Source organism: Prionailurus bengalensis, chromosome A1, assembly GCF_016509475.1.
Source record: "Prionailurus bengalensis isolate Pbe53 chromosome A1, Fcat_Pben_1.1_paternal_pri, whole genome shotgun sequence".
Taxonomy (NCBI): Eukaryota; Metazoa; Chordata; class Mammalia; order Carnivora; family Felidae; genus Prionailurus; species Prionailurus bengalensis.
The window spans coordinates 111,566,213-111,592,109 of NC_057343.1; the positions used below are offsets into that span (position 1 = coordinate 111,566,213).

At 41.4% G+C, this 25,897-nt stretch overlaps 1 protein-coding gene across 1 annotated transcript; it reads right to left on the minus strand.

Moving 5' to 3' along the window:
• Positions 1-4,706: 4,706 nt before the first annotated feature.
• Positions 4,707-21,535, minus strand: SKP1 (S-phase kinase associated protein 1). Its single transcript, XM_043587875.1, is given in 7 exon segments — positions 4,707-5,594; positions 6,543-6,683; positions 8,157-8,269; positions 8,272-8,299; positions 12,124-12,197; positions 17,896-17,992; positions 21,355-21,535. Coding segments are annotated over 6 exon segments (489 nt in total). The 5' UTR covers positions 21,355-21,535; the 3' UTR covers positions 4,707-5,558.
• Positions 21,536-25,897: the final 4,362 nt, after the last annotated feature.

A 25,897-nucleotide genomic window follows, 5' to 3' on the forward strand; every position in this document is an offset into this window, starting at 1 on the left:
CATAGAAAGGGCAAAGTAACAAAGACCTGCCAGGTCTATATATCAAGGAAGACTTGAGACCAAAAACTAATTCCTTAATAAAGCTGACTGGCTTTTGTTTCAAGTTAGAAAGGCTGCTTTATCAGGACTTTCTCAGGTCTACTTAGAGCTCACCACCCAAGGAGACCCTGATTCCCAGGAACTCCCCCAGATCTCTAACTCAGGCTCTTGGGCTCTCTATTGGCCCAGGGCAGCTAATGGACCTTCACTGGTCTACCTGTACACAATGGGCAGGAGGGGTCTGAGAGGAGCCCTAACTGATGTAATTAAGACAGTGGAGAGCCGTTAGAAGGGGATATTCCCATAGTCAGTTTGCTAGAATAAAAGCCTAGCTCAAGGCAGGACAGATTATGAAATTAACGCTAGTGTAGGCACAGAAGTAACTGGAAAAAGCAAATTCTGTGCTAGGGGTAGGAACTATCCTATCTCTAGCGGTTGTCAAGAATTCAGTCACTGGCAATACAAGGTAAGAGGTATCTCATCAGCTATGAATTCTATAGCAAATAGTTACTAGTTCAAGTTGACACATTTTTCAAGTTCACCTGGGGCTCGGGACCAGGTCTTTCTTCTCCATTCAGATGTTCTTTCATTTCTTTATCTGAAGACTTGTTCTTTTGAGCATGTACAGTCAATCTCTGGGGTATGGGTGAGGGAAAGGGAGAAATGTGGAGGGGGAGTAAAGAGTAGGAAATGAAGGAAGAGAAGGAAAGGCAGGCCACTCTGGAAACTCCTCTTAAATACAGTTTTGTGACAGTGTAGCTCTCTGTATTCCCACCCACCCTAACAGCCTCCTGGGACACAATTATCTGCAAAGCAATTGAAATAAGTAAAAGAAGTTGTAGAAAAGCACACTCAGCACAGAAAGGTGCTCAGTAAGTACTTCTGAAATTTTTAAGTTAAGCAGTGTCAAAAAGTCATGGGAACCAGAGAATGTAGAAATAGATACTGCTGTAAGCAACTATATTCTATTCTTCCCACAAGATGCCTCTCGGTTTTGGGACACAGATCAGATGTAGTCAAGGTGTGAAATACTACAAGGCAACAAGTATACCATCCAGGAGTTACATAAACTATCGCTCAAATCAAGTCCCACACTGGAATTCCATCCAATGAGAGCATCCTGACCAACTCTTTTATGCCACCAATAAGGCTCCTATCCACTGACAGCTCAACAGTAAGGACAGCATTCAGTCTATACTGCTTAGATGTCCAAAAGGCTCTATGTTGGGCCAAGGATTATGTTCTAAACTTCCCACACCATCAGTCTTGATATGCACATCTCGTTCTCACTCTGCCTTGCAAAGAGTCATTTTTAACAGTAAACAAAACATAAATAGGACTGTCAAACTCCCAATTTCACAATCCTTTAGTACAATACTAAAAAAATGTTTTCGTTCAAATACTCAAGAATTGCACTGCCTGACATGGGTCTAATTACTACTCTTCCCAGAGTATCACAAAATTCTGTCAGCTCTCATGTCTCTTTTCAGCCTATGTTCTCCAGCAGACCTACTGACACCCAACTTTTTGCTGGTAGTTCCACACTGAACACTGCCTTCCCCTCACCTTGGCATCACTCCACTCCCAACCAAAACAACTTCTGAAACCAAATTAGTTTCTCTCACAGCACTTTCATAGACTCTTCCAGCCCTGGGGCCCCCATTTACTCATTAATCTTGTTCTGTACAGGAACATTTTTAATAGTTACTCATCCCCTCCTAGCAGTATTTATGCCTTGCCTCATGAGCTACGCCAAAAGCTCCCAAAAGGGCAACCATCTCTTACACTTCCTACAAAAGAGAAGCCAGAGACTACACTTTAGGGATTCAATCATTTCATGTATTTTCCCTTTACTTGCAGTCTTCTCCCTTACTCTCTTCTGTCCTAGCGTAAAATCAGTTTTCATACAAACCAGATAACTGAAGATTACCATCTTTATAAAGCTCAAGTAACTTCTAGGGAGAACATTTGTTTGATTCCATTCCATTTAAATGTATAATGAGCTTTAGAACAAGAAAGACCGGAAAGATCTTCAAATGGAAGTGGTGGCACAAGTTAAGCTTGGAAAGATGAAAGCTTCTTAGGCCATGGATATGATAAAGGGTACTGCTGTTCTCTCAGTTCTTTCCTCATGCAAGCCACTTCCTATCCCTGTATAAACTGCCCTAGTAAGAGTCTAGGCAACCTATACCTCATTTCATTTTTTTTCAGATACGGTATATATTCTTTTTTAAGTTTGAGAGAGGGAGGGAGAGAGAGAGAAGGAGGGAAGGAGAGGGAGGGAGGGAGGGAGGGAGGGAGGGAGAGAATGAACATATCCCAAACAGGCTCCACACTGGGTGTGGAGGGGCTCAATCCCACAACCAGGAGACCATGACCTGAATCAAAACCAAGAGTTGGATGCTTAACCGACTGAGCCACCCCGGCACCCCCTAATTTCTTAATTTACCTTGGATCAGCCAGCTATAGGATTGGCCAGTTTCTAAGTAAGCTAAGAGACCATGTGGTTTGGAATATCTGCCCGCTCTGAGTCACATGTTCATAGGAATTCATTGTTACTCTTCTTCTCCTACAGCTAGTTCCAGTCTAAGCTCAGCATTACCATTAACTTCATATTACAGGGCTGCAGTCCTAACAGGGCACCAAATTACAGTATAAATCTTAATTCCAGGAGCTGATGTGTTCAAACAGTTGCAGAATAAACAAATCACAGCTATAATGCCAATCAAGAATCTGTAACAATGTTAGGATGTCTCTGTGCATCTTTGGAAAAACATAAAAACTGCAAAGCAGTACCTACCTTTCGTATTAAAGATAGATTTATGAAGGCAAGCTAATAAAATATAGCAGCACTTCAAATGACATAACTTGCTTCTACAATACAACAATTATTAGAATCTGTTTGAGGGGCATATCCTTAATCCATGGCTATGTCAGGGAAAAAGGAGTAAGCGAACATTCAGAAGTAGTTTGGTTTACTCTCAATCCTAAGTAACACAGTCAATGAAAAGCTGAGAAGCCAAAGAAATTACCATTTCGAACTTACCTAAGGACAGGTAGGCACTAAGAGGCAGAAACGGGGTCTGGCCTCACAGTATGACTTCATTCCACAGTTTTAGTTTAGAAAAGCCGGGAGAGTGGGAAAGAGTGTATCTCTGAAGATAGGTTTGGTTACTGTGGATAAGGAGAAAGGGCTACTTACCTTCCCTGCATAAGGTAAGGGCATAGAAACTCTTAGTAGGCATATTAAAGAAATATTGAGTGGACAGCAGGTTAGAAGGAATAAGGTAGGCCGAGTCCTGCAGCCAGCCTGAAGTGCCTCTGAACACCATACCTATGACTTCTGTGGGCACGCAATGTCCACAAGTGGCCTATTTTCTATTGGATGAGCTGTCAGACTTCTATTAAACCTGAGAGTTTAACATCAGGATATTTTGTTTAAAGCCTAGGGCCATAATCTACACAAAATCATGAAGGGGGCAAAAATCTTTACTATATTGTCTACTCAAGTCTTACCTATTCAGAAAGATCCTAGTGTCCTTTAAATATGGGTAGTGGTATTATTTAGTCCTGTAATTCCAACAATTCTTGGGGGTTATACAGACTGAGAACAGGTTTTGTTTCCCAGAAGCGGGTATGTTTCCTTCCCAAACTAAACATGGCACATGTGCTAACAATCCTGAACTTTCAAGAGTTTTGTTTTTCATAATCTTGCTAGGGATAGAATGGGGGGTGGGATTAAGCTTTTTACAAGAACTGACAGGCAGGAATTAGCAGAGGAGACACTGCAGCTAGGGTTGAATTCTGACACCTTCCCAATTAAAACTAGGACAAATGGAAAACAAGTTTGATCCCTGGAATGAAGGGAGCCAGGGAGCCAGAAGTAGTCACAAAGGTTGGCAAACTTTTTCTCTCAAGGGCCAGAGAATAAACTTTTTAGGCTTTTTGGTCAAATACAGTCTCCTATATTGATTTTTTAACAATACTCTAAAAACATAAAAACCATTTTCAACTCAAAGACTGCAAAAACAGGCTGTGGGATGGATTTCACCCACACATGGGCTGTAGCTTGCAATCTCTGGTACAAGCAACGAACAGGAATTCATGTAACACAGCATACGGGACTTTATTAAATAAGACAGACTTGGGGCAATGAGAGGTGAAGTATAAGGGCAAATTACTGTCAACAAATAATCTGAGCCACAAAAGCTCACAGTAAACATGAAGAGAATGCAGGAAGATTACATGTGAATACAGGTGATGCTAAATGGGAAAGGAAGAAAAAAGGGAGCACATGGGAGGAAAGAAAAAAGATGATAAAACAATTTGTGAGCCATCTCAAGCCATCAAGAAAACATTCTACTGTAGGGCAGAGGCTGGCAACAATATCAGGACATGCAGTCCTGTGTGGTCATGTGCACAGATTAAGAACTAAAGCACTGGCAAAAAATAAAATAAATAAAAAATAAAGCATTGGCTCTAGCAAACCCTGTCACTGGCAGTCAGAAAAGACACAAGCCTACCAGAACCCAATTGTTTTGTCAGCAGCCTCCAGTGAGTCAAGACACAAACTGACTATAAGCTGTCTCCAGCTACAAAACCATTCGTATATTTAACTCATTTAATAACAAGTGAAGAGACACAGTTAAGTACACAAAAGCAAACCATTTACCACCTACTATGTAACTTACTTTTTATTGAAAGTATCTTGCATTCATGATGGATACCTTCTAGGTTTTGCCAGACATTTTAATGTTAAAGGTTAAATTATTTTTACATGCAAGTAGTGTGACGTTTCCCCCACATGGGATCACTGATTATAAAAAGATGACATATCACACAGGTTATTTGTCCTTTTTAATTGAAAAGCTAACAGACCATCTAGTTATATTTCCCCCAAAACCACAAACTGAGGAGTAACTGACTCTCTAGCCAACATAGTCAAAGGTGAGGATTAAAAATGCAAAAACAAGTCCTTAGATCCAATTAAAGGAGCCCTGCTACATACAGGTTCATCAATACCAGTGGCACTCTTTGATTCCAGGAAGCTGGAAGACATGCTAATAATCCCACTCAAAACATTTACCTCAAGTAGCCTTTTTCCAGTTTCCAACTCATGAATAAAGATAATACGTTGTTAATTCTAGTTCAGAAAACTTTTTGCAACTTGTTTTATTTACAATGCCAACTTTTAAAAGGTTATTAAACTAACGTTAACTGACAATAAACTAGGTGGAAAACATTTTACAGAGAGGGAAATCCCAAAAAGCCACCTTCTATAGCGAACCCACAGTTGAGTCAGAGTGAAGAAACAAAAACTTTTGATCATACTGGAAGAAACTCAGCCATAAGTTTGGAATCTGTACTCAAACTACACATGCAAGGACAATATTCTGCTAAAACAACTGATTTGCTGCTGCGTTTGTCTACGGTTTGTCTAATATTAACAATTATAAACAGAGCAGTGCAACTAGTATTTGGAACAATCCTTACAGTGTTACAGTGTCAGGCATAACATTTCACTTCTCTTCACACCACTGGTTCTCTTTGCGTACCTAGAAGAGACAGATATAAGGAAGCACCTTAAGAAGTCTTTCCTCAGACTACTACCTAATGATTCATCAACAGACTATGAAGAGGATCAGACAGGGACAGACAAAAAACTGGAAAAATACCAGGTTACAAGTACACTTCCTGGTTATCCTTCTTTGCCTCCCCAGGTTTTTATTCTACCCTGCTGAAATTATCAAAAAAGCAAAGGCAATGGGCATTAAAGCTTCAGTCACTAGGGGCGCCTGGGTGGCGCAGTCGGTTAAGCGTCCGACTTCAGCCAGGTCACGATCTCGCGGTCCGGGAGTTCGAGCCCCGCGTCAGGCTCTGGGCTGATGGCTCAGAGCCTGGAGCCTGCTTCGGATTCTGTGTCTCCCTCTCTCTCTGCCCCTCCCCCGTTCATGCTCTGTCTCTCTCTGTCCCAAAAATAAATAAACGTTGGAAAAAAAAAAATTAAAAAAAAAAAAAAAAAAAAGCTTCAGTCACCAGACATGGCAACAAATTCAAACAGTTCATGCACATTATTTCAGTTTGTAGCTGTGTCAACATTCTGATCTTTTCATTCATTTCTTCCCCCACTCACTAAGATGCTCATAAGTGTCCTGGCATAACACCATCCACAGGGGTTGCTTTTCTGAAGTCAAATATTTATGGCTTGCTTACATTTAAGGTCCCAGGTGCCAAAACTAGTAACTGCAAAGGAGTAAATATCAAAGAGTACCTATGATTGAAAACTAATCGTTCTTATGCTTAGGCAAGAGTGGTATTGTGCAAGTGTTTAGACTTAACAGACCACTCTCAAAACGAGTATTTTTATAACACAGAAGGTGCCTACTAACCCTCAAGTAAAAGTCAAGATTCCCTGATAGAGACAACACATCTTTTCTGAGCATGTTTGCATTTCATTCTTCTTTAAAAAGTGTGTGATCAAGAACAAGCTGTGAGCAACCTACCTGGGCTTCCTCTTCTTCAGTAAAATCATTTTTGATATTGAAGGTCTTGCGAATCTCCTCAGGAGTTTTCCCCTTGATCATATTGGCAACAGTCTTGCATGTAACATCAAGCAAACCTTTAATGTCTAAGTAGTTTGCAGCCTGTAAAGTGATTGTTTTCATTAAAGAATTATTTGAGGTTGTAACCTAAATCTAAAGGTAGTGATTGCCAATCCATATCTAATTAACTAAACTAAAATGCTAGTTAATTTTATGAAATTAAAGGGAAAATAAATCAGATTCTTCTGTGAAATATTTTTGTATGTCCTTCTGTTATACCTTCTATAATATGGAGTCCTGCTGCTGCCTTAAGCGAACTACACTACCTCTAATGGTAGAGAAGAGCCGCTACTTATGGGCGTGCATGTTTGTGCTCATGGGTGCACAAGCATATGTCAAATCTTGACAAAAATATATAAAGAGGCAAAAGCAGTAATAGCATTACATTTTATACATTTTACTGATCTCAAACAATTTCTTTGGTTTCTTTGGTTTTCTCTATTTTCTACTCTTACCTTCAATATTCCCTTTGGCTTTAATTTCATCTTTCATTAGTTTAAGGTAAAAGCTTAGATCAGTGATCTTCTTTTCCAATACAGGTGGTTTAGTGCTATCAACTTTTCTCTGAATACTACTTTAGCTGCATCTGCGATTTTTGTGTGTTGGGTTTTATTTCCATTCAGATCAAAATACTTTCTGGCATACAATTTTTAATTATTTTCTAATTTTTCTTTTGATTTCTTCTTTGACTCATGGGTTACTAAGAAGTGTTAAGTTTTCAAACATTTAGATTTTCCAGATAGCTTTGTTACAGACTTCTCATTTAATTTCACTGTGATCAGATCACACAGTGTATGTGCCTTGACTCCTTTCAAATATTGGGACTTTTTTCCTACCATTAACAGGTCTATCTTAGTAGTATACTTTTGAGAAGAGTATGTATTCTGCTGTCATTATATTTAACATTCTATAAATGTCCATCAGGATAAGTCAGTCAATAGTGTCATTCATGGCTTCTACATCCTTACTGATTCTACTTGTTTTATCAATGAAGTAGAGACATGTGTTAAAATCACTAGGATTGTGGATTTGTCTATCCATCCTTTGAGTTCTACTGGTTTTTGTTTCACTTTTTGGAAATTCTTTTAGGCAATAAACACTTAGGACTATAATGCCCTAATAATGAACTGATCCTTTCATCATTATGCAGCAACCCTCTTTAATCCTGGTGATATTCTTTGCTCTGAAATCCACTTTAATATAGTCACTGCAGTTTTCTTTTGATTACTGTTATCATAATTTAATCTTTTTCCACCCTTTAAATCTGTCTCTTTAAAGTGGGTGTTTTGGACACAGCATAGCTGAATTTTGCTTTTTAAAAATTCAAAATGTGACCATCTCCACCCTCTGTTGCATTTACATTTGATCACTTATTTAATATGGTTCTTAATATATAAATTCAAATATAGCACTGCACTGGAGTTTATAGAGAATTAAAATTCAGTATCAATGAATTTAACAAATTTAACTATTAGAAGTGCTAGAAATATCTTAAAGAATGTATTAAGAACATACCAGAATAAGTTCAAAAAGTGTTCCTTGGTCAACTTTCAGGAATTCTTGGTCCCAAACAGGGATATCATCTGTTCGCTTTTCTTTGTTCTCATCATCCTCAGGAGGAGGGGGTCATCCTTGTGGTGGGTGCACCATTGAATGACCTGCAAAAATGAAAGTTTATTCCTCTGTGGCATTACATCACAAGGTACTCATTCCACTACTGGGGCAAAGTTGTTTTTACACTGGGCTAAGAACTAGCTAGAAGTTGACTTGAATAACCAAGTTAGTAGTCAAACTTGAAAAGCAAAACTGAAGCTTGAGGAATCTTCATAACCCTAGGGGTCAGACGATCTTAAAAGCAAACATGCAGATAGATAATTATACTTGACCACACTAAAAAGCTCCTGTGCAAAAAATACATAAAGTCAGACAGGACAATGACTAAAAACTACATGCAACATGAGCAACCAGCAATGGATTACCCTCTAGGATATAAATCTTAAAAATCACTACAAAGTGGGGCACCTGGCTAGCTCAGTCAGTAGAGTATGTGTCTCTCTCTTGATCTCCGAATAGTGAGTTTGAGCCCCACACGGGGGACAGAGCTTACTTGAAAAAAAAAAAAACAAAACACTAAAGAAATGAGCTACAGATATGAACAGGCTATTCACAAAAGAAATCTCAGGAGAAAATGCTCAGTTTTATTAGATGCAAAAACCAATATTACAGTTACTACTTGAGGCTGACAAAAAAAAAAAAAAAAACACCTCAGGATTTTGATACTAATCTCTGGCAATAGTGTGAGGATAACATGAACCTTTATACTGGAGAGTGAGGAGGTAATAACCCCATTGAGGGGTGCCTGGGTGGCTCAGTCAGTTAAGCATCTGACTTCGGCTCAGGTCATGATCTCATCGCTTGTCTCTATGCTGACAGCTCAGAGCCTGGAGCCTGTTTCGGATTCTCTGTTTCCCTTTCTCTCTGCCCCGCCCCCACATGTGTTCTGTCTCAGTCTCTCAAAATTAAATAAACGTAAAAAAAAAGTTAAAAAAAAATAACCCCTTTGGAAAGTAATCTATCAAATACTAGTGAGGGTGAGGATGTGCATACATTACCACCAAGAAATTCTAAACATCCGTGACATGCGCACAAGAATACTGGGCATAAGAACAAAGCAAGAAAAGCCCACATGTTCCCTTAGAAGGGGAATAAACACACATAAAGTTTCAGAGAGTTGGTTAGACTCTATGTACCATCATAAAGACCAAAATCAACACTGAAAGAGTTATAGGCTATAGAATCTAGGTGGTAAGTGGGTGTTTGCTGTATAGTTTCACTTTTCTGTATGATTAAAATTTATTCAGTATAATACTGGAGGAATAAGCAATGCTGAGAAAAAATGGCAGAACTGACAAACTATACTGCCAGGATGTAAGAAAAGGAAAGAACTATTTCCAGAAGGGAAAGTCAAGCTATGGAGTTTTAATGAAATAAACAATAGTTTTTTAAGTATTCCAGTTGTATAAGAAAACAACAGCAGTATTTGCTTACGTAAGCATTAAAAAAACTGGTAAGTATATCTAAGAAACTAATGTTGACTAGTATTACTTGAGGGGGTTGCAGGCTAGACAGAGCCAAGGATGAGAGGTTTTACCATATACTTTTTTGCAGTTTTGGATCATGCAGTTATTCAGTATGTAAGTTCAAATATTCCTAACAATAGGCTTAAAAAACTTATTCTCTGAAGTGGCCCCATATTACCCAGACCATTAACTCTGATCTTCTGTACTAACTCCTTGCTTGTTCATTATGCTCTAGTCACCACACTTGCTGCCTTCCCACCTTTCCTCAGAGTAGAACATGCTCTTGTCTTAGGGTCACTGCACTTGCTCCCCATGCCCAGAACTCTATTCCCCCACATAATCATGTCTTTGTTCAACGATCGACTTCTAAGGCATTTCCTAATCACCTTTATTTTAAAAATAGCTAACTCTCCATCGATCAACCCAGTTATGCTCCACAGCTTTCTCATCTGACTTATTTATCTTGTATGTTTCCCCCACACCTTTAGGATGTTAATTCCCTAAGGGCAGACATTTGGTCTCTGGTTACTGCTATAACTCCAACACCTAAAAAACGGCATTTGAATAAAGTCCTTTTAGATGCATTTTACATTAGGATAAAACAGAATGTTTATTGCAAGACAATACTCAGAAGAAAAAAAATCTAACTAGATAAAATATAAAGCTTCTAAACTATAAAATACTATTAACTGACTTAAGTCAATGCAAAGTGAAACACCATATAAACAACTCCTATAAAAAGTCCACTAGATTACAAAATGGATGAATCTTGAAAACATTATGCAAAGCCAGACACAAAAAGACAAATACTGTATAATCCCATTTATATGAGGTGCCCACAACAGTCCAATTCACAGACACAGAAAATAGTGGTTAACAGGGGCTGGAAGGGGTTATTGAGGAGTTATTGTTTAAGGAGTACTGAGTTTCAGTTTGGAATGAGGAAAAATTCCTAGAGATGGTGAGTCGTGGTGGCTGTACAACAGTGCAAATGTATTTAATGCCACTGAGGCGTACAGTTAAAAAAGTTAAAATGGCAATTTTTAAAAAGAAATTTTAATGTTTATTTTTCAAAGAGAGAGCAAGCAAGCATGAGTGGGGGAGGGGCAAAGAGAGATGAAGACACAAAATTCGAAGCAGGCTCCAGGCTCTGAGCTGTCAGCACAGAGTCTGACACGGGGCTCAAACTCATGCATGAACCGTGAGATTATGACCTGAGCCGAAGTTGGACGCTTAACCGACTAAGTCACCCAGGTGCCCCTGTTTATTTATTCTTGAGAGAGAACAAGTGGGAGAGGGGCAGGGGGAGAGGGAGAAACAGAATCTGAAGCAGGCTCCAGGCTCCGAGCTGTCAGCAAAGAATCCAACACAGGGCTCAAACTCACCAAATGCGAGATTATGACCTGACCCAAAATCAGACACTTAACCAACTGAGCCACCCAGGCATCCAAAAATGGTAATTTTTATGTTATGTGTATTTCATAACAATTTTAAGTTTATTTTGAGAGAGGGAGAGCACATGCAAGTATGCTAGCAGGGGAGGGAGGGAGGGAGGGAGGGGGAGGGGGAGGGAGGGAGGGAGAGACAGAGAGACAGAGAAGAGAGAATCCCAACCAGGCTCCGTGCTGGTAGTGCAAAACCCAACACAGGGCTACATCCCATGAACCATGAGATCATGACCTGGGCCAAAATCAAGTCAGACACTTAACCAACTGAGCCACCTAGGTGCTCCTACAACTATTTTTAAAAAGCCCACCAGAAAGACACGCAAAGGAAAACAGACCAAGCAGAAAATACAAATGGCCAATAATACATGCCAAGAAATGTTCAGGCTTAGAGAATCACTTTTTACCCAGTCTAGGGCAATTAAAAGAAATGCTAATAGCTAATTGTGGTAGGATATGGAAAAATACGCAGCACAGCTGTATCTCACACCAGGATCAAGAGAAAGCATTAAGATGAAACTGCATATAGCCAATGACCTTTGAAAATCTCTGAGCAAAAGGCCAACTGGAACCAACCATTCTCATCTCTAAGCCTAACTAGTTTCCTCCACTTTATAAAAACTCGGTGCTATTTCTTCAGATGAGCATCCAATTAAATGGCTGGCTCTGTTAAGGAGCCATGTACCCTGAAATGCTAAAATTCTATTCAACGTGAAGAGCCTTTTATGCTTAGACACAAGGTAAGGTGGTCAATGGTGTGGGTATATTTATTCTCAAGCTCCCCTTGCAGCGTATCTATCAAATAATCTCAGGACCTAGTTAAATAAACATAACAAATATTCAGAGTCATAATCAGTCGATGTAAGGAAGCGATCTATGTAGCAGTACAATAAGATCACAAGGATGTTCAATGAAAAAACAAAAGCATATATACAAATATATAGTTTGTTACCTTACCTTTTTTAATATTGCTGCATTAACATTTGGTAGAGGAACTGGGTCATCATCTCCTTCGTCATCCATTCCCAAATCTAAGAAAACCAGAAGAGAGTTGCCATTATTCCCATTATTTATACCAAAGAGGCTATGTCTCAAATGAGTAATTTGCAAGACACTGTCTACGACTATGAAAAGTACTCTACTAAAAATAGTTCTCTTATGAGCATTTAAAGTTAGTGGTTCCCAACAGGTCCATAAACCACCAAAAACTATAAAAAGTTGTGGAGTAGACAATTTTAGGATTATTACACAAAAAGGATCCTTAATAAGAAAGAAAAGTCACTTAATAAGTGGGACTGAGATGACTGGTCAGCCATTTAGTAAAAAATTAAAGCCAGACCCTTAGCCTTACTCTTAATACCAAACTCTCTAGATGGGCTGCATTTAGAAAGACAGAGGAAAAAGTATTCAAGTAACAGAATCTCAATCTATTAAAATCTGAAGCCCAAAGATGTATATATACACACACAAATCATGCAACCACTGACAAAAATAAGGCAGGCAGCTCCTTATGTACTGGTATGATCTCAGGATTAAAGTTTTTAAAAGCCAGGTATAAGAAAATAAGTGTTATCTGAATAAAAATGGGCATATACTTAGATATTTAGATTTAAAATAACTTCACAGGAATACAGAAGTATTAATAATATTCTGTGTAGGGAAATTAACAAGAATGTGGGTTGAGGGACTCAGTTTCAGTGTATACCTGTTAAGAGTTATTCATCACGTACATATTACCTACAATTTTGAATCTACAGGTTGTCCTGGTAAAAACACCTAACTTTCAGATTCTCAAAGTGATGGTGAACACCACGGAAAAACCTTAAAAATAAAATCCCTACGTTAAAGATTCTAAATAAGAATATTTTTCATGCCAAATGGGTCCACCCTTCAGTTTCTACATGACTAAAAGAACGGCCAAAGTTATTTACTAGTTAGCAAGTACCAAGATTAGTGTCCCAAAGTTACTTCAGCACTATACTGGTTGTAGCAAAGAATCAGTTATGCTGACATGGCCAGTGCTGAATCAAATCATTTCAGTTCCTGGTAAGTTAACAGGCGTCCTAGGCAATGGATAGTCAGCAATGAACACAGGAGGATGCAAAGAATTGCTGCAATTTTAGATAGAACTGCTCAAACATGTCTTATTTAAAAGATGGCATCTGAGTAAAACCCTAAAGGAGACAGAACACCTAAGCAGAGAAAATGGCAAAGGCAAAGGTCTTCTGATAGGAAGGTCTGGCATGTTCTAATAATACAGAAGGGATCCAATATTACTAGAGCAGGATTAGCAAGGGTGAAAGCAGATGAGACCAACAACAGAGGACCTGATAGTAACTGGGTACTGTGCATTTTGGCTACTGTACTGGGAATAGGTGGCAGAGAGCAGGAGAAAGAAGGAAAACAACTATGAGCCTGATGGCTTGTACAGGTTTACAGCTATGGAAGAATGATCCAATTCTGTATGTATTTTGATGATAGAGGCAAAAAGGTTTGCCAACAGATGGGAAGTAGAGTTAAGAGTCAAGGAAGACAAAGGTTTATGACATGAGGAACTGGATGGATGAAAGTGCCACTGGAGTTACCATTAACTGATATGAGCAGAGAAGTGTTCTCTGATATGTCAGAGAAGTGTTATTCTGAAGGGCAGGGAATTAAGAATAAGAACAATCTAGTTAGTTGTCTAACTAACTAGACAAAGTTAGTCTAGTTCCCTAACTTTGAGGTACCAATTAGATCTCCAAGGGTAGACAAACCAGTTAAATATGTCAAGTGTAAAAATTAAAAGAGATCAGAATCATAGGTAGTTTGGGGAACTGGTGTACAGACGGCACATAACATTATGAGACTAGATGAGATGACCAAGGGAATCAAGGAGTACATATATTATGAAAAGATCCAATGATTAAGCCAGCCTTGAGGAACTACAGACTTTAAAAATGGGAAGACAGAAGGGTGCCTAGGTGGCTCAGTTAGTTAAGCATCCAACTCTTGGTTTCAGCTCAGGTCATGATCTCAGTTTCTTAAGTTCGAGCCCCACACATCAGGCTCTGTGCAGTCACCAGGCAGAGCCTGCTTAGGATTCTCTCTCCCTCTCCCCCACTTATGCTGTCTCAACCAACCAATCAATCAATCAATCAATATTTAAAAATGAGAGGATAGAAAGCCGTAAAGTATCCTGCAAGTAAAGTATCCTGCAAGTCAAATGTAGAAGGGGATGATCAAATGCTGTCAACAGGTCTAGATGAGAAATAAAACAGATCACGCACTTGACAACATGGAAGTCACTGAGCTTAACAAGCAGTTCCAGTGGAGTGGTAAAGATGAGAGTGGACTGAAAAATTATCTTAGTTTCCTGTACAGATGGATCAATCCTGTCCCCTCTCCTCCTTTCTACCAATGTCATTCCCTGATCCCATCTCAACCTAGAGTAAAAGTACAAAAATGACTATCTCAATTTGCATTAAGCCACTTTTGCTTTTCCTGTTCTAGTATGAAGTATTTTTTAAATTAATTAATTTATTTAGGGGCGCCTGGATGGCTCAGTCTGTTAAGTGTCAGACTTCAGCTCAGATCATGATCTCATAGTTCAACAGTTAAAGTCCAGCATCAGGCTCTCTACTAACAGGGAAGAACCTGCTCTGGATCCTGTGTCTCTCTCTCTCTCTCTCTCTGATTCTCCCCAGGTGCTCCGGCACAGGCTCTCCCAAAAATAAACATTGGAAAAAAAAGGAAAGAAACGTAATGCCTTTTTAAAAATTTATTTATTTACTTACTTAGTTACTTACTTATTTATTTAAAGTAGGCTCCATGCCCAATGTGAGGCTTGAAATCATGACCCTGAGACCAAAAGTCACATACTCTACTGAATGAGCTAGCCAGGTGCCCCTAGTGTGAAGTATTTTTAATCAGAAGGGAGAAAAGGAAGTTACAATATATAAAATACTTGAGGAACCATAATACAGAACACCAACTTGTTTAGATCCAAATGTTATCAGGAAGAAGGTTTAAGCCCTGTTAAAAACAAGGGCCTTATTGGGGCACCTGAGTGGCCTCTGGCTTTTGACTTCAGCTCAGGTCATGATCTCACAGATCGGTTTGTGGCATTGAGTCCCACATCAGGCTCTGCGTTGAAGGTGTGGAACACACCTGGGATTCTCTCTCCCACTCCCTCTGCTCCTCCCCATCTTGTGCGTGCGCAGGTGCTTGCTCGCTCTCTCTCTCAAAATAAATAAAACAGTTATCAAGGATCACCTCCCTAGCATTTAAACTAAGGATGTACAATGTCTTTTCCACTTTTAGACTGACTTCACAAGTAGCAACAGTCATTCCTTTAAGCTATTTAGTTTCAAGGACTTCTGAAAGACACCTGTATCCTGATACCACATCCTGAACCTGAACAAATCAGTGTGTCCACACATGCCAAGATTTTCAGTTCTGATTATACTGTGATTAGGTTTTATTTTTGTCTTCTAAGTCACAAAAAAACCATAATCAGAGATACTGCAGATGCAAAACAAAGAAAGCAGTAAGCTGCCAAATCCAATGGACTCCAATCCTGATGAGGCTAGAATTTTATATAAACGACTGGTACTTAAGATAAAAACCATTCACCTATGATGCCCAAAGGCTATGAAGGCAAAGAATCATTTAACTGTTGCTATCACTCCACTTGCTTCAGTGATCAAAAGAGGCATGGATAACCTTCACGGAGCCCTATGTTCTTATATGGGCAAATGCTTTTTGAAGCAGCACAGGACAGATTAGTGTGCAAGACACTACTAAGATGAAATAAAGAACACTTTCATCGCCAAAGCAAGTATTCAGGCAGCAGTTTTGGTATCAGTTCTACATCTTCTAGATAAAGCCTTACTCACCTGCCTTTAGGGAACTTGGAATGCTTTCACACTCTTTATTAGTGACCATACCATAGTTCTTCATTCAACAGGTACTTGATGAACAGTGACTGTGGGATGTACCAAGGGGTTTACAACTTAATAGAAGTGATCTATGTATGTATGTACCAGGATACAGGACCGTAAGTGCCACATGATTGGTACCAATTACCAAAAAGAATTACATGTTCAGCTTTTATCAGCAAACAGAAATTACCAGCTTAGAAAACAGAAGACACATCCTCTGTAATTTAGCTTTTGCCTCTACCGAACTTAATATGTGCAGGAAGAAATCCTCTTACTATGAAATTCCAAATAACCAGTCTGTAGATGAATGTGATAATCACTCTGGTCACCTCAAAATGCCTCCCTTGACTTCCACAAATCTTTTTCCACTCATTCCCCACTTCTGACTTCTACTCTCTTAACTCCACCTGTCTCCCATTCCAATATGGCTGACTGCCAACCTCAATTTACTCCCACAGATAAATACTCCTACAACCCACCACACAAAGTCTATGTATCCCTAGTAGTCTACAGCTCAGGGATCAATCCACACACTCAACTGTCTAGTAGACTGTTACAAAACTCTTCTGGGCGTGGGGTGGGGAGGGGACCAAACATACATAACATGTTCAAGCTCCAAAGTCACATTCTTTCCATTTTTCTCAAGCCCATTCTTCAGCTCTACCAACTAGAGTATCACAAGCTCACCCCACACCAATAAACCCCAACTAAAAATTTCAATTTTACTTTTCTCTAACACACCTTGTCCACTTTACCTCAGAATAACCTCCCAAAACATCCTAATTTTACTAAATTTGAAATACCACCTCACTAGTACCACCCACTATAGTCTCTACCCAAGCCTGAAAAATAACATCAACCAAGATATTTCCCCAGCACCTCTTGGCACATTTTATCAATGCACTAATTATACCATGTGACAGTGTGTCTTGTTTGGTGTCTTTCTTCCCAGTTTATAAATCCTTCAAGGGCAAAGACGGTTTCTCACTTAGCTTCCTTTCCCCAGCATACAGCTAGTGCTTGGCATGTAACTTTTCTCTTAGCTGAAGCATAAGCTACATAAAAACCTTTGATATTTGAATACTGAACAACATTCTTCTTACTATTAATTTTTTTTCACCAATACAAGAAATTGATTTGCATTGTCTCCATGTACTATTAATTAATGTCTACCAACCCACTGGAATAGTAAGAAAAGATTCAAGTGAACTAGTAAAAGTTTCAAAATGTTTCAGGACCTGTTTTGTAACCTTACTTCTTTAATGTGCGGGGTCTATGCTTTGCAGCAGTTTCAAAGGAACGACAAAAAAGACAAAAAGGAAAACGTGGTTTAAAAAAAAAAAAAAAAAAAAAAAAAAAAAAGACCGACATCTCAATTTACCATCTACTCAGCTTACTCCCCTGCTGAAACAAAGTACTCTATTTAGCTACCATATAGGGAGGTATCTCTTTTTCCGGAGGCTTTTATTTTTCTCATTACAAACAGCGAACCCAAATTTACTTCAAAAAGAATTGGGCCATTATTGTCTGATGCTGGGAAATCACTTCAGTATTAGTTTATGGCCTTACCTATTTAGCAATGGGGGGGAGGGGGGGGAACAACCTCATTAATTCAGACAATACAGCAAGGATGTCCTGTATCAGAAAACTGTAGTTTTTAATTTAAAAAATGTAAACTTTATTTACCCCTCATACTCTTGCGCACTTAATGACAAATCATGCCTTGTATAAATTCAGTGTTCACAGGTTATCTCCACCTAAATATTACTTCTACTTTTCCTTTACCCAGGTTTTCTAATAAACTTACCTTCCAACATGGTCTTGATAGTCACAGACTGTTTGGCAATTTCAACATCAACTTCAAATATCTCTCCATCAGAACTCTGCAACTTAATTGAAGGCATCTAAAAAAAAAAGGTATTATATTGAACTTGAAATTTAAGAGATATTAGTTCTATACATTTGGTCAACTATAGTCTGTTAGAAGACCTCTATCTTACTAACTACAAAATCCTAAGCACCCGTACTATGTAAAACCCCCGTTAAACACTTCAAGTGGTTATTCACAGGCTAGTATAGAAGTGTTGACAGAGGGGCGACTGGGTGGCGCAGTCGGTTGAGCGTCCGACTTCAGCCAGGTCACGATCTCGCGGTCCGGGAGTTCTAGCCCCGCATCAGGCTCTGGGCTGATGGCTCAGAGCCTGGAGCCTGTTTCCGATTCTGTGTCTCCCTCTCTCTCTGCCCCTCCCCCGTTCATGCTCTGTCTCTCTCTGTCCCAAAAATAAATAAACGTTGAAAAAAAAAAATTAAAAAAAAAGAAGTGTTGACAGAAAATTTTTTCAAAGTTTCAAATTTTTTATAACTCATAGGAACACAAGCTTTTAAGGCCTGCCCTAATGAAATTATTACTGGAATAAATTTAAGAGTTACATTCTACACTTCTAATGCAAAATATATTTCAAATAAACTTGTTTATTTTGTCTTTGCCTGTTTTTCTGCTCTTACTAAGTACTGATTACTCTCATCTGAATAGTTAACTGCCACAAAAAACTGCAAACCTGAGGGTGGTGAGTCCTAAACAAACAAAGCTAATAACGTACTCATTTTCCAATAGTGAAACTTAAGTGAAAAATGAGTTCAAATCCAAGGAGTATATGAGAATATACTTACATATGTTTGCATCAATGTAAAATATGCAAGATAATGAAATATTTAAGGATAAACAAATAATCTAATTTACAAAACCAAATAAGGTGCCTAAATTTAACAGTACTTCTTAGCTTTCATTAAGGCTGTCCAGGTTTCCAAGTTTGAGTTCTGCTAAAATCCTCAAAGAAATAACCCATTACTTGCTCCAAAAATGTATTTATTACCTCAGATAAATTATGAGTCATTGGGGAAAAGACACTTCTTAGATAAAAATTAATTAAGCAATTAACTACAAAGGACTTGAGTTCTGACAAAAAAAAAAAAAACCCAAACACTTCTTTAAAATTAAAAGTTCTAAGCCATCAATTTCTTATTTTCAGATTGTTGGCAGAGGCACTTGGGGGAGGACTCTCAAGATTAATCCACGATCTCTTCAAGTTTTTTTTTTTAATTTTTTTTTTTCAACATTTATTTTTGGGACAGAGAGAGACAGAGCATGAACGGGGGAGGGGCAGAGAGAGAGGGAGACACAGAATCGGAGACAGGCTCCAGGCTCTGAGCCATCAGCCCAGAGCCTGACGCGGGGCTCGAACTCACAAACCGCCAGATCGTGACCTGGCTGAAGTCGGACGCTTAACCGACTGTGCCACCCAGGCGCCCCTCTCTTCAAGTTTCAAGTACAGAATTTAAAGGCCCTTGCTTCTGAGTATTCATAATCCTGCAATGTCACTATTAAGTTGAAATTACAGAGTTTGGCATTTAAAACATTCACTTCGGGGCGCCTGAGTGGCTCAGCTGGTTAAACGCCCAACTCCTGATTTCAGCTCAGGTCATGATTTCATGGTTTGTGAGTTCAAGCCCTACACAGGGCTCTGTGCTGACATGGAGACCCTACTTGAGATTCTCTCTCTCTCTCAAACACTAAAAAATTTCAACCATTCACTGCACCTATTTTAGGATCAAGGACTTCAAACCCATGAAATCAGTTAAAATATTCATTCGCCTTTTCCCAATTATCTCCATTCCTCCAAACAAACAAAAGAAAGGAAGCAAAAATGTAAAGCTATGTTTTAAAACCAGCCACTGAAATATCCTGCTCTCACTCATCAATGGTTAGAGAGAATCTCATTTCACTTTTCAGTTCACAAAGATGTCTGTTCCTCCATGATGCTTAATGCTTGCCAATAATGCAGTTGTTCTGTTCAACAGAGAAGGGCCCAGTGCAGAGAACCTTCCCTGTGACAGGGCAGTAACAAAAGGTAATCCCAAAGGAAATACTTCAACGTGAACTCAATTTTTTTTTTTTTTTTTTTTACAAAACACTCTACATTCTTTTTACATTCGATAGTACTGGAATGAACACTAAAGAATGACAAGTCTGGGACTTCAGTTGATAAAATTAGTTTTAAGGAAGGTGACCATTTCGTATTTCTCTCAAATAACTCTTGGCAAATAATTAGATCTGCTTAGTCATAGTCAAATTCCTGTATTAGGTTACTCTTAAGGGAGTTGAGATCTTATTAAATAAGCAGGGAGGCAATCTGTTAATCTGTAATCGGATGCGCTTTGTGATGCCAAACTTAATACTTAAAGAGAACTTTTTTTTAATGTCTTAGAGCTAGAATTCGGTGCAAAACTGCAATAATAATGGATGAGATTTTGATTTGACAGGTTTTTCAAGCAATTCTTTAAGCTCCTCATCTTGAAAATTAAATCCCCCTCCATGACTGGAATGAAGCAGGTTCTGTCAATAACATAAAGAAAAAGCTGTTTTAAGGGACCCGAATTCTAGCACCTCCTTTTAGAGAGGAGAGCGAAGTGTGCGTTGCTCTGTGACAGACACATTCTATTGTGACGCTCTGATACATTCACTATCCCAAAACCCAAACGTGAGGTCCTATCCAGGTGAACATTCTAACCCTGTAAAACATGACCCAAAGCGTCTAGCTTTTAATGAGTTAGGCCTCCCTACAAGTCACACCACCATGACGAGGGCATCTGCTATTTCAACAGTTGTTTCAGCAACTCCAAGCTGTGACAAAAAAATGGCGAGAAATATTCTGAAGGAGCAAGCGGCTATCTGCAAGCATGCGGCCCAAACGCAGCCAGGACCCGGGACTAGTGAGGGCAGATACAAGGGAGAGAAGGAACGCGAGCCAAAAATCCAGCGCTCCCAAACTCCCACCGGCCACGCTCCCTCCGGACACCAAAACAACAAACACGCACACCACGCCCACGCCCGCCCAAAGACCTGCACTGAAAGCCCCGCCGCCACCCCCGCCCAAGAGAAGCCCAGGGCCGCAGCCTGGGCCTCGCAGACGAGCTCTGCGCAGACTGACGCTCGCCCCGTGCGAGGAAGGACCAATCCCGGGCCCAGCTCGCACCTTCTCCCGCCCGCCGGCCTGGGCGCCCACGAGAGGCCTCGCCGTCAGGGGGGGATGGGAGGGAGGGGGAGGTGGGGCGGGAGAACGGGACCCAGCGACAGGTTCCACTGGGCCTGAGGGACGCAAGGCCCAAGTGCCTCCCGCCTCCGGCAGGCCAAAGCACAGCGGTGCGGACACCCAGCTCGCAATCCACGGCGCTACCGCCCCATTCCGCTCGGCCTGCGTCTACTCACGGTGCTCGGTCTCAAGGAGACTGCGGGCCGGAGGGTGACAAAAACAGGGCAGGGCAGGGCAGCCTCCGCTACGAGATGAGAAAGGCAGAGAACAAGGCCACTACGGCGGCGCGGCGCGGCGTCGGCCTTTATAGAAGCGGGCGCAGGCGCCGAGGACCCCGGAGCCCGAGGCGTCACAGAGCCGGCGGGGCTGGCCGCCGAGATCGCCTGACGCAGGCCAAGGACGGTGGGGCGGAGAGGCGGCGGGCGCGAGGCGCGGGGGCGGGGTTTCGTCCTTACCCTCTCACTCCACCCCACCCCACCCCACCCCACCCCACCCCACCCCACCCCACCCCCGCGAGCGCGGCTCGCTGTCCTGAAAGCAGGAGAGCGGACCTGACTGGGGTACTCCGCAGCCAGCCAGGGTCCTTCAGGCAGGGGCTGGCCTAAGCCGAATTAAAGACCCCAGTCCTGAAAAACCTAGAAACTGCTAGTGGGTGTGTGGAGGGGGGGAGGGGAGGGTTAGTGTTCGGGAGGCTTTCTGGCTCCCCTTTCCTGAAGGGGAAAGAAGGCTCAGGCGAAGAATGGCACATGGGCGTTGCAGTCACCGCCCTGAGATACCGCTGGGTGCCTCGGCGTCATCCCCTGTGCCCAGCGTGCGTTAGTTCTCTCTCCATAACAACCCATGAAGTGAAGTTCTGTTACCTTTTCCCCTGCTGTATACCTGAGAACAAATTCAGAACGACACAGTTTAGTGTCCCTAAGCGTTGTTTCCTACTTGTTTTCTGAAAAGGCCTTCAGGCCAAAAATAATCATCGATGCAGGGAAACCGCAAGTCCAGGCCCCTCCCGCAAACGTGTATTGAGCAAAATGTGCATGAAGCGGTGCTGGGGGATTCTGGGGTGAACCAGGCAGTCAGGGCGCAGCCTGCGCAGAACTCTCGTCTGGGTCCATAGGATGGAACCAACGCTATAGGAAAGGGGTTAGAGCTTGGCAAAGCACTGCGCCCCAACCCCATGCCACCCAGTCAGGGCCTTTTCTGGGCTCCACCCTTTTGCTGCTTCGTGAACCTTGCCACCCCTCCCTAGGAGACTAAGGCGCCTGGCTCACCTAACCACCAGGCATGTGATGGGATTCCTGACGCCAGGGAGACAAAAGAAACTTCCAAACAGGGCCCCCTAAAGAAATCAGAGGCCTACAGCTCTTCTGGGATGGGACTGGGCAGGGAGGCCAAGCAACTTCTTGGGTTACCAGGCTTTTGTCTACAAGCTGTGGTATCCAGTGTCTGCCAGGTGCCACAGCTGATGGCAGGGAGATGAAAGGACCTACAGCCCTCATACTTTTTTTCCGAAACACAGCCCTGCCCTCCGCACCTCTAGCCTCAGGTTCCCTAGGCGAGTCCCACTGGAGCTCCTTTGCCCCCTTGCCCATGGCACACAAGGTGGAACCTTGTAAACTCTTGTTAAGCATCCTAAGCGGGACTGAGCAATGCCGGGTCGCACATCTAGCCTGAGGACCCAGCATGAAGTACGTGTATGTTTTTCCAGATATGTCTAGGGACCCCCAATATTAGAATCATCAAGATATGATTGTTTTTAAAACGCAGATTTCAGTGGTGCCTGGGTGGCTCAGTCTGTTAAGCTTCCGACTTCCACTCGGATCATGATCTCCTGGTTCGTGGGTTCCAGCCCCGCGTCTGGCTCTGTGCTGACAGCTCAGAGCCTGGGGCCTGTTTCATATTGCGTGTCTCCCTCTCTCTGCCCCTTAACGTTAAAAAATTAATAAAAACAAAATAAAACCTAGATTTCATGTATTCATATATACTCTATTATATTCATAGATTATGTCAGGAAACATACACAAGAAATTGCCTTGTTGGGAGGGGAACTAGGTGACTGGGGGACAGGGGTTGGGGTGATTTGTTCACTTTATAACCTCTATCTTTTGAATTTCAATTCATATGAATGTTACATATTCAAAAATGTTTTACTTCAAAAAATAAGTTGGCATCAAGTCAAGAAAAACAAAGATTCCTGGGTCCACTCTTGATCTAATGACTCCGATTCCCTGATGGCAGGTTTTTCTGCCTTTTAAACAAGTTTTCCAACTGATTCTTAAGCCCAGGCTAAGTTGAGAAATCTCTGTATTAGGGTCTCAGTGATGAAGGACTGCTAAGAAGGGGCCAGCAGTGTCTGTCAATGGTGACTCATTCAGCTCCACACTTTCTGAATCAACCCTACCCTCCTTCAAACTGTCCTCTCAGGATCGACAGGGCAGCTGCAGGACCTTGGGGTCCAGGCTGGTGATCCTTCATCCCATCTCATTTACACATAATCACGAGCCTGGGTCAGAAAGGACTGGCCTCCACATATTCCCTTTGGCAAGTAAGAATGCGAGGAGAAGGAGATTCCTCTGGCTTCAAAGCTGGCCCTGAGACAGCTGCGGTCTTGTCCTAAGTTCGGTTACTCCACATACCACGTAATCAAAGCTCCTTGTTCTACAGATGAAGGAAATGAAAGAGAAGAGACTTTTCTGCTGTCATACAGCCACTGCAGAGCAAGGTTGATGCTTCAGCCCCAGCAATGCTTCTGCCACCAAAGCGCAGGTATTGAATTTTAGCTACATCCCCCAAATGCCAGGAATATTTTCTAATTTACGGTTACAGGGAAGCTAAATGGCCCGCATTCAAGTCCAGATAGGAAAATGTGCCTTTAAAAGAAAATTTTTTTGTTTATTTTTGAGAGGACGGGGGAGGGGCAGAGAGAGGGAAACAGAATCTGAAGCAGTTGTCAATGTAAAGCCGGTCATGGGGCTGGAACTCACAAACCCCAAGATCATGACCTGAGCCAAAGTCGGACACTTAACCAACTGAGCCACCCAGGCGGCCCTGCTGCTTTTTTTTTTTTTAATATTTATTTATTTATTTATTTATTTATTTATTTATTTATTTATTTATTTTGAGAGAGCAAGCATGCACACGTGCAAGTGGAGGAAGGGCAAAGAGAGGGGGACAGACAATCCAAGACAGCCCAGTGCTGACAGCAGCGAGGTGGGGCTTGAACTCTTGAGAACCATGAGATCATGACCCCAGCCCAAATCAAGAGTCAGACACTTAACCGACTGAGCCACTCAGGCACCCCTGGAAAAGCTGCTTTTTATAGTGAATTCATTTCCAGAGATGATCTCCCTTTGTAAATCAAGTTTCATGGCTATAAAGTGTTCATAGGAGAATTCCTATGAGGACCAGCTCCCTCAGTGCATCTATAATGGGACTCTGCTGCCCAGAATTCAGTTCACACTCCCTTTGTCAGGCAACAACCCATGGGATAGACTCTGAACTCTGGATGTGTGTTCCAGCCTATAGGACAGCATGTAAGCTAAGAAATAATCCAGTCCCCAGGAGATCTCTGGCCTTCATTCTATCTTTTTCCAAACTCCAAGTCTTCTGTCTAAAAATCAGACTACCTTATTATTCCAGAAGAGAGAATGCTGAATGCAAAGAAAAAACTCAAATTCTTGGATCTTGATTTGCAAAGTGAACCCTTAGAATAAATGGACTTTTTAGTGCAAGATTTTTTGAGCACTGAAAGCCCAAGAGGCTGAAGGACTGAAATCTTAAATTTTATACTAGCAACAGCACAGTTAGGAAACATAATATGTGATAATGCCAGAACCAATTTTCCAAAATGATAAGGGTGGGGAAAAAATTGAAGCAAAGGAAGTATTGCAGTCAGCTACTGGGGTGGGTGTCTGAGAAAGGACTCTCTCCCACTCTTTCCCCTGATCCTCTCTGCACAGGGATAGGGAGAGATTAGGACCCGCAAAAAGGTTTGCAGGCTCTGAAAGTAGAGAGAATCTATGCCTCGATCTGTGAGAAAGGTCTCAAGTCTTCCATGAAGAGAAAATATGGGATCAGTCAAGTAGAAATGGCAGGTGGGTGTGCCTAGGCACGTGGACCTGGAAGTGCCCACGCCTGAGGTTCATGTGCGTGGATCCCAGAGAGCATCTAAATATGTCCTGAAGCCCTAAAGCAGCATGGAAGTTGCTTGAAGAGGGATAGATGATCAGGAGGAGGCTTGTGGGATGTAATCAAGAGAACCTACATGAACCTAGGTGAACCTACACCGACCAAGTCAGAAGCTATGGCACAAATTCAGCCATCTGTGGGCACAGCAGAAATCAAGGATGACACCTCACCACCGGCGGGGGTAGGATGTGCCTGCCTCCTTGAGCAGTAGAGAAGACAGATGAAGACCAATGACCAGACAACCTCCAGCCCCCTCACCTCTCACTCCGTGCTATGACCACATCAACTCTGCAGAATGAAGCTCTGACCCTAGATCGCAGAAGAGGGTCAGTCCCCTCCATTTGACTGAGTGTGTATCCCTGAAATGACTGAATGACCATATACTCACCTGATTTACCATGCCAGGAAGTGACCAGATTACATTTCTGCTACAAAATGGAATAGACAGAAAATAAGAAAATGAAAGACCTATCATTTAGGCACACCCATGTTTTCTGACTTTTAAATCCCATCTGGCCACCAGTGCACAGGGATTGT